This window comes from Pleurodeles waltl, chromosome 12, assembly GCF_031143425.1.
Source record: "Pleurodeles waltl isolate 20211129_DDA chromosome 12, aPleWal1.hap1.20221129, whole genome shotgun sequence".
Classification (NCBI taxonomy): domain Eukaryota; kingdom Metazoa; phylum Chordata; class Amphibia; order Caudata; family Salamandridae; genus Pleurodeles; species Pleurodeles waltl.
Window position 1 is genome coordinate 148,381,662 of NC_090451.1, and position 13,397 is coordinate 148,395,058.

The following is a 13,397-nucleotide window of genomic DNA, read 5'->3' on the forward strand; positions in this document are numbered from 1 at the left end:
CAAAGGTGGATACAGACTCATTAGCCTCCTTTAGAGTATGGAAGCTCTGCCCCTCCTACAGAAGGACCCCTCTACCTCCACCCCAGTGAAAGATACAGATTGCGGACAACTGAGGTTACAGACCTTAGGTCAGAAAGCAGTGCTTAATTTGTGCTTGTTGTTTCTGGTGCGGAGCACTGGCACTTATTTTTCAGGGCTGGCGCTTAATCTTCTGCCTCCGAGCAAAAGACACATATGGGAAAGACAGAGGAAGACACAAACGAAAAAGCGTCACAATGGGAGAAAGCAGAAAGCTGCAAGAGTGAGCTGAAGTGGGCAGTGGGTGGCTGTAAATGAATTAAAGGGGCCCGGATGGCTTCGGGATTACACTGCCTCAGTATTCCGTGCTCGCACATTTAAAAGCAGCAGCCGCGTGTTTAAGAGGAGAACTCTGGGTACCGGCACGTTTTTATTTACAAATTAAGCACTGCCACAAAGGCACCCGCACTTTGACATTTCCATTTAAAAGCTCTGCCTTACACCCGAGGTTAGAGGCCCCGGGCCTGTTGCAGGGGGTACCTATTGTGCCCCCACTCCTCGTGGCTGCAGGTAATAACACACGGATTCCCACGGCTGCTGGATCAGCACGAGACGTCTGAGGTCAGGGGTCAAAGTGATTCCTCGTGCTGTTCCTCCCGCAGATAGTGCGCAGGCGCCGAGGGGCGCGAGGAGGGGTTATTTTCGGCGTGGCTAGGATGTCGGGTCGACATGTATTCTTTCCGATTCAGGCATATTAATATCCCCAGACGCTTAGCTTTTGGTCCTTGTGTATTTTGATAGTGGAACAACTGCGGCCATGTATATGGCATGTCTTCCGTGCCATAAATAGCCGCGGACAGCTGCTGCTCCTGGGTTACTTTGGTGCCCACACTCCATTCATATCCTTCACAAACTAAACCGCACACTGCCTCTCCTGCAGTCGACTCTGCCACTCCACGTGCCCAACAACCGGTTTAACAGCTGTCATACTCTACGCCCAGATGCCGGGCTAGCAAGTAGTATCTTCCAAGTCCAGTTCCACTAAAGAAGTTGCCAGTCCAGCAGCTGCCAACCTCGTGCCCAACATCCAGTATTGCTGTCAAGACCAGTGGCCAAAACCCGTCCCACGCTATGTTGTGCCACCCTTTATGTTAACAAGCAAACAGCTGCCCTGGACTGTACCCAACAGTCGGTTTCTCGGGTGCCACCCTCTGTGCCCAACTAGTCTAGCTGTCATTCTTCATGGCCAAGAGCCAATCTAACAGATGCCACCCTCTTTACTGTCGAGTAGTCTAGCAGCTGCATCCCCTGTGTTCAAAGGCCAGTCTAGCAGGTAGCATCCTCCACGTCAGAGTGCCAGCGGAGCAGTTGGCATCCTCTGTGCCATCTGCAGTGCCCAGTAGCCAGTCAAACAGGAACCAGTCTAACTACTGCAGTCGCTGTGCCTAATAGCCGTCTCTTCATAGCTTTCACCTTCTAGCACTCATGGAGAGTAACATTTAGCATCTCTGTGCCCAACAGCCAGTCTAACAGTAGTCTTCCTTTGTGCCTTGCTACAGAAATTCTCACACATGCCATCCTCTGTGCCCTACAGCTGTCTTAAAGCTACCAGACCCCTTCTCCAGCAAGCAGAAGCCACACTGACAATTGGCTATCTCTGTGCCAAATAGCCTGTCTAGCCGCTGCCATGCTCTGTGCCACTCTCACAGCTACCATCGTCTGTGCCCTACAGCCAGGCTCAGTGATCGCATCCCCCATCCCCACAGTCCCTCTCAGAGCTGCACTCCACCCGTCCGTCAGCGAGTCTGACAGAAGTGACCACTGTATCCCAACAGACAGCTGCACAGTTATCATCTTCGGTGTCCTACCGCTGGTCTCTCAAATGCCTTCAGGTATGCCCAACAGCCAGTATTAGCGCTGCCATCCCGCAGTCTCACTGCAGCTTTCTATAGTGCAGAACAACCAGTCTGTTGTGCTCCTTCTGCACCATAGTAAAATGTACCCATGTCAGTAATCCACACCAAACAGCCGGATTCCCAGCAGCCATCGGTTGTGTCCAACAGCAGCTTAACAACTATTCTGCAGCCCAGTTCTTGCGTGCGTCTCTCTCTGGCCGCAGTCTGCAGTTTGCAGCAGTCTCCTTACCCTTGGCAGGGTGCAGAAAACAGAGACCAATATGTGAGCCCCGACACACACTCACCACTCTCTCTGGAGGCCCTCTTAGCACCCTCTGTTCATTCATCAACCACATTCGCTGTTTCCTTACTTCTAATCCAGTTTCCAACACTTTCTATACATTTTCTTTTCAGTCCATGTCTGTAAACTCCTAGCTGACTCCTATGAAGAACAGGAAGTGACACATTTGGTTTCCGCGAACAGCCAGTCTCAAGGCTGTCATTTTCCTTTTGCCCAGTTCACAGCTCCCATCCTCTGCACGCAGCATCCTGATTCACACTAGCATCAGCTGTGACCAGGAGCCACCTTAACATTGGTCTTCTTTTGTGCCCTTCCCTGAGATGCAGAGCTGCCAATCTCTGCACCATTGTGGCAGCTACTGCCCCGTCCCATCATCCATCTTACCTCTCCCAAACTTTATGCCCACCATCCAGCCTTGCGACTGATGTACCAGATTTCATCACCCCCCCAACAGAAATTTTACACTCTACCATCTTCCTTGCCAACAGACTTTCACATGGCTTACATCCCACATGCACAGCAGGCAGTCCAATGTCTGCCATCCTCTTGAATAACAGCAAAGTCGCAGTGCTGCCATCTTCTGTGACTACCTAGAACTCTAGCGGTTTGCCGTTCTTTGTATCCAACACCCACTCCCAGTACTGATGCCCACCATGCCTAACAGGCATCCTCTTGAATGCCACTGCACATATCCAGTAGCTATTCTAGATGATACCAACGCTCGTACCCAATAGCCAACCACAAGACTACGGGCATGCATGCCCAACATCAAGGTTTACAGCTGCCACCGTCGGCGCCCAACGGTTAGCCTTTCCTCTGCCATCCTCTGTGGCCATCAGCCATTCTCACAGTTGCCATGCTCCGGAACCAATGGGAAAATAGCCATCCTCTGCAATCAGTCTCCAATGACACAACTACAATCTTATATGTCCAAGAGCCAGTCACTCACCCACCACTCTTTATACTTAGATATCAGTCTAAAAGACACATCTTCCACACTCAATAGTTGGCTGCACACCTATAGTTATTTTTGCTCAGCAGCATGGTTAAGGTGGTCAGTCATCTTTACCAACAGCAGGTCTACTCGTAGCCTTCCTTTTCACTTACATTGGTGTTGTTTTCATTCATCCCCAAAATAAGAACTGTCAATCTCTACAAAGAACGAGTTTTGAAGCTTCCATTCTTTGTGCCCAGCAACCAGTCTCACTGCTGCTCTGATGTTCAGCCAAAAACCAGCCCAGCTATTGCAAATCCATTAGTTGGCATATTCTGTGTCCATCAGCTGGTCTGACATTTCTTTGGCTAACTCCTTGTTTCACAGCGTTTTCTCGACGTGGTGGTAGATCATTTTGGTTTCTTGCCCCTAAAATTTGTAATTTTCTTCCTAAATTCAGAAAGATATTAAAAGATTGTTATTCAATACTTACATTCTCTTGGTAGCTGCCAGCTGCTGTGTCACCGGACCTGTGCCTGTGTAGCTCTGTGACATCTCTGCTATATCTAATTGCACTGTTCATTCATCCATCCATTCATTCCTAGGATTTTGATGTTGCATGATGGATTGATTGACTCAAAACAAAAATATTCATATGGTGGGACTCACTCTCTGATCTCTGCCAATTTTTAATTGGGTAGAACCCATTCTACACTATTTCCTATTTTGCCTCACCTTTTTTCAATTGTTAAAATTATCGAATATGCTGGCTAATACCAATGGTCAAACTGACTATAATTACAGACTATAAGAAGACCTGGATTTTTTGACACTGGCACCATCCTTCTTATTACTCCATGCAGTTTGTACTTTTATAAAATACTCCTGGAGATCCTGCCGAAGATTGCTCTTTGTAGTAATAATTCTCATTGAATTGTATTTCTACCTGTGCTGTCAGCGCAGTGGCAATTCATATATTTACCAAATTATGTTCGCATATATTACAGGTGCCATCTACATTGTATTCTAATTTACTAGAGCAACATTACACATGTAATAATTGGACACAAGTGCGACAATGTACAGATCAATGGACCTTGTTTCTTTTCACGAGTGAATACATTGCCTGTTTTTAAATTCAATATGTTCTTTAAATTGTATAGTTCTATGGTTTTCAGTTGACGTAAATTTGACAAATGATAGCTTCATGTGTTTTTCAGCTGCTAGCATTTTACTGGCGCCTTATGGGCGGGATTGGTTCACTATCAAATGCTTTGGTGGTTTTGGTGATATCTTTTTTAACAATTCAAAGCAACATAATAATATTTTTTTCTTCATCCACTTTCTACTTTGCAGTTGCCCATGGTGCATTATGATTCCTTAATCTGTTGATTATTTCTTCTTTGCCCAGGTGGTTTGATAGTGCCTTTGGTTAGTTTGGGGTCAGCATGTTTTCTTTTTTTCCTTAGAAGGTTTGGTGGTTATAGGTAACTTTTATACACTTTGGCTCATTTTCTCCTTAGTCCCTGATTTTTACATCACCATTGTGCATGTAGTTGTTCCTCCTTCTCTCGGGTGGTTTTGCTGGTGTCTTATATTTAGTTTTGGGTCCAGCCTGTTCTAATTTGTTCCTTAATTGCTCGTAAGGTTTTTCAGGTGCTTCTGTGCAGTTTAATCCAGCGTAATCTCCTATACCATTATACCAGTGTTTTCCCTCCTCCGCTGAGGTAGTCGTGCTTTTGGTTTTCTTTTCAGTTTGGGGGCACCATGTTCAAATTTGAGCCTTAGCAGACTGGATGGTTTTCTAATGCATTTAGTACAGTTTTGGGTCCTTGCAATCTCCTTTTCTCCTTTTACCCCACTTTCTGGTTGGAAGCCCATTAGGTTCTTTTAGTTTTTCCTATCCCTCCTGGGTGTTTTTTCTGGTTCCTTTTACTCAGTTTGGCGTTCGCTTGTTCTCATATATTTACTGTCTGCTTGGATGGTTTTGGATAGCCTATATTTGGGTGAAAGCTTTCCGTATTGCTCCTGAGCCACTTTGTGTTTTTGCCAGAGTCTCCTGTGCAAGGCATGGTTTTATGCCCCTCTTTGTTCCACCGCTAAAGGGTGTTTTTCTGCTGCTTTTTACCTCTGGGTAAAAACAGCTTTAGCCATCTAACAAAGCCCACATAATCACAAAAAATCAGTATAGAAAGAGGTACTTTGACTCACCAATATGTTGATGTCCTTTATGAGCATTTGATTGGGCAGCAGTTTTATAAGTCAGTTATTGAATAGTCCAGTTGCTAAAACAGTGAAACACCACACAAAAATAAACCATATCTAGTTAGAAAAACATAACATAATTTAATAAATATAGCAAGATCAAAACAACAAAAATCAAATAAGTAGAATGTGAGATATACATTTTTAAAGAATAAACTGTAAAATAGCACCTAGAAGCAATAAGAGCTTACTTGGGATATCTGGTTGTGCCAGATCGGGACAAAGTCAAAAGTTTAGGCTGACCACGGTGGAGTGCAGGACAGATACAAGAACCCAGTGAGGCCCGCTGAAAAAAGTACCTTAATCCTGGTTGCGTCAATGAAGATGCAGGGCACAGCCGAGCGATGCGTCATTGTTGATCCCACAGTAGAGGGGATGTGTCACTTTTCTCCATGCAGCAGCGGTGATGCGTTAGCTCTGAAGTTGATGCACTGATTCCAAGGTGCAGCAATTCTGAAGGTGATGTGCCGGGTTCCTCCATGCAAAAGAGGTGATGCGTTGGTTTTTCTCCACGCAGCAGTGGCGATGTGTTGGTTCCGAAGTGGCAGCTCCGGGGCAATGACCTGGTTCTGAAGGCGATGCACTGAGTCTGCTCTGGCAACAGCAGCAATGTGTTGATTCTACTCTCCCAGCAGAGGATGCGTCCTTTCAGCTGGATCAAACACTTTAGGTCCACTTCTAATAGTCCAGGAGCAGGGTGATTGGAAGTCGATTATGTCCCAGAGACTTCAGTTCAGGAGATCAGTCAGCTGGCCCTTGGAGTCGCTCTGGGTTCAGGTGGTGTCGGTCCAGTCTTTATCACCCAGGCAAAAGAGAGCAGCAGGACAACACAGTAAGGCAGCAGTTCATCCAGGGCAGCCTTCCAATAGAGTACAGTCCTTCAGCACAGCAGTTCTTCTTCCTGGCAGAGTGGTTACAGGTCTAGAAGTGTACTACGCTGGTGGTGTCAGAGGTCCAATACTTATACCCAGTTTGGCCTTTGAAGTGGGGGAGACTTCAAAGACAAACCTCTGAAGTGCACACAGATTCTGCCTTTCCTGCCTGGCTCCAGACTCAAAACAGGAGGTAATGCAGCCCTTTGTGTGTGTACAGTACACAGCCTATTCAGGGGTAAGTGTGAGGCTGTGCCCAACGCCTCCCTTCCATCCTGTCAGGGTGGCCATCAAGTCACACCTAAGCTCCCCCTGTATGTGGCTGTCTAGGGGAAATACACAATGCCCAGCTGTCACCTCAACCCAGACATGCAAGCAGAGACAGGCAGCAGGCACCAAAAGGTTAAAGTAAGAAAATGTCAACGTTCGAAAAGTGGCATTTTCAGGATTACAATTTAAAATCCACTTCACCATAAGATGTGACTTTAAATTGGGATTCCAGAGACACCAAACTCAAAAAACTTATCTCTTCCAGATTGTGAATTTCACTTATAACATGTAATAAGATAATCCCAATGTTAACCTATGGGAGAGATAGGCCTTGCAGTAGCGAAAAACAAGTTTGGGTATTTTTCACTTTCGGGACATATAAAATGTAAAAGTACATGTCCTACCTTTTAAATACATTGCACCCTGCCATTTGAGTTGTATAGGGCCTACCCTAGGGGTGACATATATGTATAAAAATAGAAGCTTTATGCCTGGCAAAAGGTTTGTTTTGCCTGGTCCACTTAGCAGTATAAACTGCACACACTGTCTCTGCAATGTCAGGCCTGAGGCATGTTTAAAGGGCTATGTAAGTGGGTGGCACAATCAATGCTGCAAGCCCACTAGAGCATTCAATTTACAGACCCTGGGTACATGTAGTGCACTTTACTAAGGACCTTTAAATCAAATATGCCAATTGGGTACCATGTTTTAGGGAGCGAGCATAAGCACTTTAGCACTAGTTAGCTGTGGTAACGTGCATAAAGGTCCTAAGGCCAACAAAAACAAACTCGGCAAAGTTGAAGGCAAGCAGGCAAAAGGTTTGGGGGAAGACCACCCTAAGGCTGACAGGTCTAGCACACATTAAACCCTGATCACACCAGAAAACCTCCTCTCCTCCCCTGGAACCACTTCTCACATTCCTACATGATCTGCAATGGAGATGCATTGTTATTGCTTATTGCTCCTGAAGTAACCAGACCTCCTACTGTCTGGCACCCTCAGCTTTAGTACCACAAGCTCCAGCAGCTGCCCTGCTGGTGACCTGTTGGCAAGCTTCACCAGTGACAGTACAATAATACTTGACGTGATGCGGATTCCCTACTCCTATGATGTCCTTTGCATGGAAACATATTGATTAAGCAGTACATGGAATGGGCAATGCATGTTGCAGTAACCAAATAGCCAAACAACTATGGTGTGCTACCCCACTCTTCCCCAGAAGTGATTGCGTGAGGTACTGTTTTAAACTCTGTTGAGCTTCCCTCGTAGCCGCTCTAATGGGTCTGTTCTGTGCTACGCCTGTTTATCTAGTGCTCGAGTATTGTGCTCTTAGGTACACACACAAGAACTTGCTCTTCAGTTAATGAGTATTTAGGTATCCTGTCTGGAGGTAAACCACCTACTCTAAACAAGCTCTCACTGTATTACACATGTACCCTGCACGTGAATCCTCCTTTGTTGCATCTGGATACGTAGGGTCCAACCACAATCAAAGGCATAACAAAGGCCCCTGCATCCCCCGTGGCAGGGGAGGAATGAGCCCCAGGTGGCCCCGCTCGGCACAGTACCCTGGCCTGAGAGCTCCTGAGTGAGTTTATAGAGGGCCCCCCTCAAGTTTCATTACACCACTGTCCACAGTTGTCTAACTAAAATTGGATGGAAAATCTACGCCCTCTGATTTCGGATTGTGCAGTTTTTGAAAATTAGTGAGTGCACAATCTGTACCCAATTATTTTTTTGACACCTTGGAATGAGGAGTATGTCTCTAATAGCGCATGGTCTTCCCCAGTCCTACATGCACACGTGCATGAGCCCAGTGATTTGCATCAGGTTTCATCTGCTGCAAATTGCCCGACCAAATACCTGAAATAATGTAATCATCTTTTTGGTTTAAACCGGAGTCCTCACCCAAAATGAGACTAGCAGCCTGATTGTGGCCTATATGTGCACACTCAGGGAACTGGAGTGGCTTCCGGCCGGCGCACTGGGACCAGCATCAGCTATGGAGAGCAGCTGCTAGAAACTACCGAAAAGAGGACCATGTGAGGCTGGCGGCAGAGTCCTGGAGCAGAGGCTGAGTGCCTGCTAACACACACAGGGAGAAGGGGGTCACAGCTATGTTTACTGGTGTAACTGGTGCATGGAGACGCCAGGAAACACACGTGCTTGTGTACTTGTGTCAGTGATCCATCTGTGGGGTTGGTGGGTGAGGCAGAGTCTGCCAGTGATCATTGAGAAATGAGCCTCAAAACTAAATACATTGAGAGACTGGAGTATTGTGGCTCTTTCCAAACCTCAATCTTTCACAAGCCTCGTTAGTAAAACATGCCATCAGTGCTCACAAGCAGAGGGAGACGACTGGGTTTTGCAGCATTATGTGGAGAGTAAGTTTCGTCCGTATTGTCTTCTGCCAAGGCCTCTACCAAAACATGGGAACTTTTAAAGCCCTTATAGTGGAAAAGCAAAATACACTAAACACTGGCTGCTCTCTCGCGTCTCTCAAACAAGTGGACACACTGCCAGAAGCAATCTCACACTCCTCAGAGTACCACTAACAGCAGCATTCCTACACTGTCATCTTCCACTATTGAGACCACTCTCACACCCATCACAGTAAGAGTCGCATGCTTTCAGGACTCTCACACCCCTCAGGCACTAGTCATCCCCCACTATCGACAGCACTCACACCCCTATCTGAGTTACAGTGCTGCGGCACTCTCACAGCTGACACAGACTAGCAGTCACACACTACTGGAGGCACTCTCACAAACCTCACAGACCAGCAGTCACACATACTACTGGAAGCACACTCACAACCCTCTCAGACCAGCAGTCACACACTACTGGAGGCACTCTCACAACCCTCGTAGACTAGCAGTCACACACTACTGGAGGCACTCTCACAACCCTCGCAGACTAGCAGTCACACACTACTGGAGGAACTCTCACAACCCTCGTAGACTAGCAGTCACACACTACTGGAGGCACTCTCACAACCCTCGCAGATCAGCAGTCTCACATACACTACAGGAGGCACTCTCACAACCCTCGCAGATCAGCAGTCACATACTACTGGAAGCACTCTCACAACCCTCGCAGACCAGCAGTCATACATTACTGGAGGCACTCTCACAACGCTTGCAGACCAGCAGTCACACACACTACTAGAAGCACTCCCACAACCCTCGCAGACCAGCAGTCTCACACACACTACTGGAGGCACTCTCACAACCCTCGCAGATCAGCAGTCTCACACACACTACAGGAGGCACTCTCACAACCCTCGCAGATCAGCAGTCACATACTACTGGAAGCACTCTCACAACCCTCGCAGACCAGCAGTCACATACATTACTGGAGGCACTCTCACAACGCTTGCAGACCAGCAGTCACACACACTACTAGAAGCACTCCCACAACCCTCGCAGACCAGCAGTCACACACATTACTGGAGGCACTCTCACAACCCTTGCAGACCAGCAGTCACACACTACTGGAGGCACTCTCACAACCCTCGCAGACTAGCAGTCACACACTACTGGAAGCGCACTCACAACCCTCTCAGACCAGCAGTCACACACTACTGGAGGCACTCTCACAACCCTCGCAGACTAGCAGTCACACACTACTGGAGGCACTCTCACAACCCTCGTAGACTAGCAGTCACACACTACTGGAGGCACTCTCACAACCCTCGCAGATCAGCAGTCACACACACTACTGCAGGCACCCTCACAGAGCAGTAGTGACACACACTACTGGAGGTACTCTCATGCTTCTCACAGCCTAGTAGTCACACACACTACTGGAGGTACTCTCATGCTTCTCACAGCCTAGTAGTCACACACACTACTGGAGGTACTTTCATGCTTCGCACAGCCTAGTAGTCACACACCACCCAAAGCACTCTCACAGACTACAGTCACATACTCCCAGAAGCACTTTCAACCCCCTTACACTCTAGCAGCAAGGCCAGTACATCTGGCTGGTAGTTGAAAGTGCCTCTTCATTGGTTGGGGTGTTTGTGTTTATAGCATCATGGATGGGTGAGTGGGTGAATGCAAAAACGAGTTAACGAGCCGGTGAATAGGTGCATGAGTTCACAGATGAGTGGCTGAGTGCATGTATGATAAGTGGATGTGTAGGTGGATGGATGTATGAATGGATGAATGAATGAACGAGTTACAGCATGGATGGAAACATCCAGGCGCTTTTAGTTAGAAAGCAGCCTTATTAGCTTTGCCAGTTCTTGTTACATAGGGCGGAGTTAGAGTGTTCTCAGACGATCCCTAACTTCTGCGAATCCGGCCTGAGATCTTGGTCCTTGAGATCTCGTTGAGGGCTGCTGTCTAATCATAAAAGGTTAAATGCAGGCATGGAAGAACTTCTCTCGTCTAATCTCGTGGCACCATATGCTTAGCCCTGCCGTTTGATTCGTCACATGCAAATTCAGCTTAGTCTTGGTGTCATGTAATGCTGCTGTTCGCGGAACCCAGATGTAAGTGTAATGTGTGCTTTCACCTCGTGTTTTATTCTGATACTCTTTCATCCCTCCTTTGCTACACACAACGTTGTTTCTTTCCCTTCTTGTCTCTGGGTTTTTTCTTTTTTCTTTGTTGTTCTCTATTTTTCTTGGTGTACTCAGTTTTTTCTTTCACTTCACCCCTAACGTCTGGTCTCACTGTACATTTCAGATAATCCACGGACGAGCAGCAATGGTGGCCTCCGAACACTACTCCTTTTCTCTGCTTTGGCTCTGCCTGCTAGCCACCTCGACCACCCTGGTTGTGGCACAGGCCGACAGCGAGCTTGTGGTCAGCACCAGATCTGGCAGAGTGAGAGGTGCCAGAGTTCCTCTGCTTAATGGCCACCTCTCTGTCTTTCTGGGAATCCCTTTCGCGGAACCACCCATTGGTAAGATGAGATTCCGCCCGGCTGAGCCAAAGAAGCAATGGAGTGGGATACTGGATACGACGCAATATTCCAATGCATGCTATCAGTACGTTGACAACCTATTTCCGGGGTTTTCTGGTGCTGAAATGTGGAACCCCAACAGAAACCTGAGTGAGGACTGCCTGTACCTTAATGTCTGGGTACCCTCTCCTAGACCTAAGAATGCATCTGTGATGGTCTGGATTTATGGCGGTGGCTTCTACAGTGGCACCACATCATTAGATGTGTATGATCTAAAGTACCTCAGTTTTACGGAAAAGGTGGTGGTGGTGTCAATGAACTACCGTGTTGGACCGTTGGGCTTTCTGGCCCTTCCGGGAAGCCATGATGCACCAGGGAACGCCGGGCTGATGGACCAGCGGATGGCGATGCAGTGGGTTCAAAACAATATCCAGTTTTTCGGAGGAAACCCAAAATCAGTCACCATTTTCGGAGAGAGTGCAGGGGCAGCATCGGTGGGAATGCACCTTCTTTCGCCCAACAGCAGGTCTTTGTTCCAACGGGCGATCTTGCAGAGCGGGGCCCCCAATGCTCCTTGGGCCACTCTCACTCCAACTGAAATTCGGCGGAGAACGAAACTGCTAGCCAAGCTGGTTGGGTGTGAGAGGAACAATGACACTGACTTAGTGAACTGCCTAAGGAGCAAACACCCCCAAGAGCTCATTGATGAAGAGTGGTCTGTCCTACCTCATCCAAGCGTCTTCCGTTTTGCATTTGTCCCCGTTGTGGATGGGGATTTCTTTCCAGAGCCTATAGATTCAATGCTGAACTTGGGTAACTTCAAGGAGACGGATATCCTTGTGGGTGTAAATCAGAATGAAGGTTCTTACTTCCTTGTGTACGGTGCTCCAGGCTTCAGCAAGGACAATGACAGCCTCATCACAAGAGAGGAATTTTTAGGAGGTGTTAAAATGAGTGTTCCCCATGCTAATGAAATTGCTACAGAAGCTGTGGTCCTCCAGTATACAGACTGGACAGACGAGAACAATGGCTTAAAGAACCGCAAAGCCATGGACGACATTGTAGGAGACCATAATGTCATCTGTCCTGTAGTACAACTAGCATCAAAGTATGCGGAGCACGGCAATAAAGTGTACACATACCTGTTTTCTCATCAAGCATCTAACCTGATGTGGCCCAAGTGGATGGGAGTTCTTCATGGCTATGAGATCGAGTTTGTGTTTGGCCTGCCACTGGATAGGACACTTAACTACACGGAAGAAGAGGAGACTCTGAGCCGGAAGATGATGCGCTACTGGGCCAACTTTGCCAGAAGTGGGTAAGAACACGATCTCTTTTTTCTGTGGGAGGTTGTGAATTCAAGAACTTCAGGTTGTGGGTTGGGTAGGGATGGAGAAGGAAGTGAGGTACAAATTTGGTTGGAAAGAGGAACAGAATGGTGTATTTCTCCTGAGACACCAGTTGTGTTGGAGAAAATATGAGAAAGTCATGGGTATGGTGGTAAGAGTTACTAACGTGTCCTTGATGGACCTGTAGGCCAAAGAAGGTTTTGAAGACTTCATATTAAATCTTGCTGGAAGAGAGTTGACTACCATAGTTTCTATCATTTTATGGCCATGTAGAGCTGAATTCCTGCTCAAAGAACATTGTAATGACTGACCTGATAAAGCAGAACACCCGGAGTTAAAATCATTGTTTGGTTCCCTTGACATTCCTCCTAATATGTTGTATCATGCCACTAGACCTGTAAAGTTTCTAAACCTGAACCAGTTGCTTTGATGGAATATTTCAGAGTGGAGATTCCACAGTCAACTGATCTACAGCCTAAGTTCTTCAAATGAGCTTGGTCTAAATTCCAAGCCATTTGAGCCGATTCCTAGTCACAACTCTCAGACAACCCTTATATTGCTACAAAACATGAGTTCCTG

The 13,397-nt window shown here is 47.1% G+C and overlaps 1 protein-coding gene across 3 annotated transcripts in view; it reads left to right on the plus strand.

Annotated features, from left to right (window-relative positions):
• LOC138267408 (acetylcholinesterase-like) overlaps positions 1-13,397 on the plus strand; it is a 144,459-nt gene that overhangs the window by 64,650 nt on the left and 66,412 nt on the right. For 2 of the 3 annotated variants that reach the window (XM_069216323.1, XM_069216325.1), the window contains exon 2: positions 11,250-12,787. In XM_069216323.1, the coding sequence (XP_069072424.1) occupies positions 11,271-12,787 (1,517 nt within the window). In that variant the 5' untranslated portion in view covers positions 11,250-11,270. Of the gene's footprint in view, positions 1-11,166; positions 12,788-13,397 lie in introns of those variants that run through there. The other variant, XM_069216324.1, reaches the window with a different exon arrangement.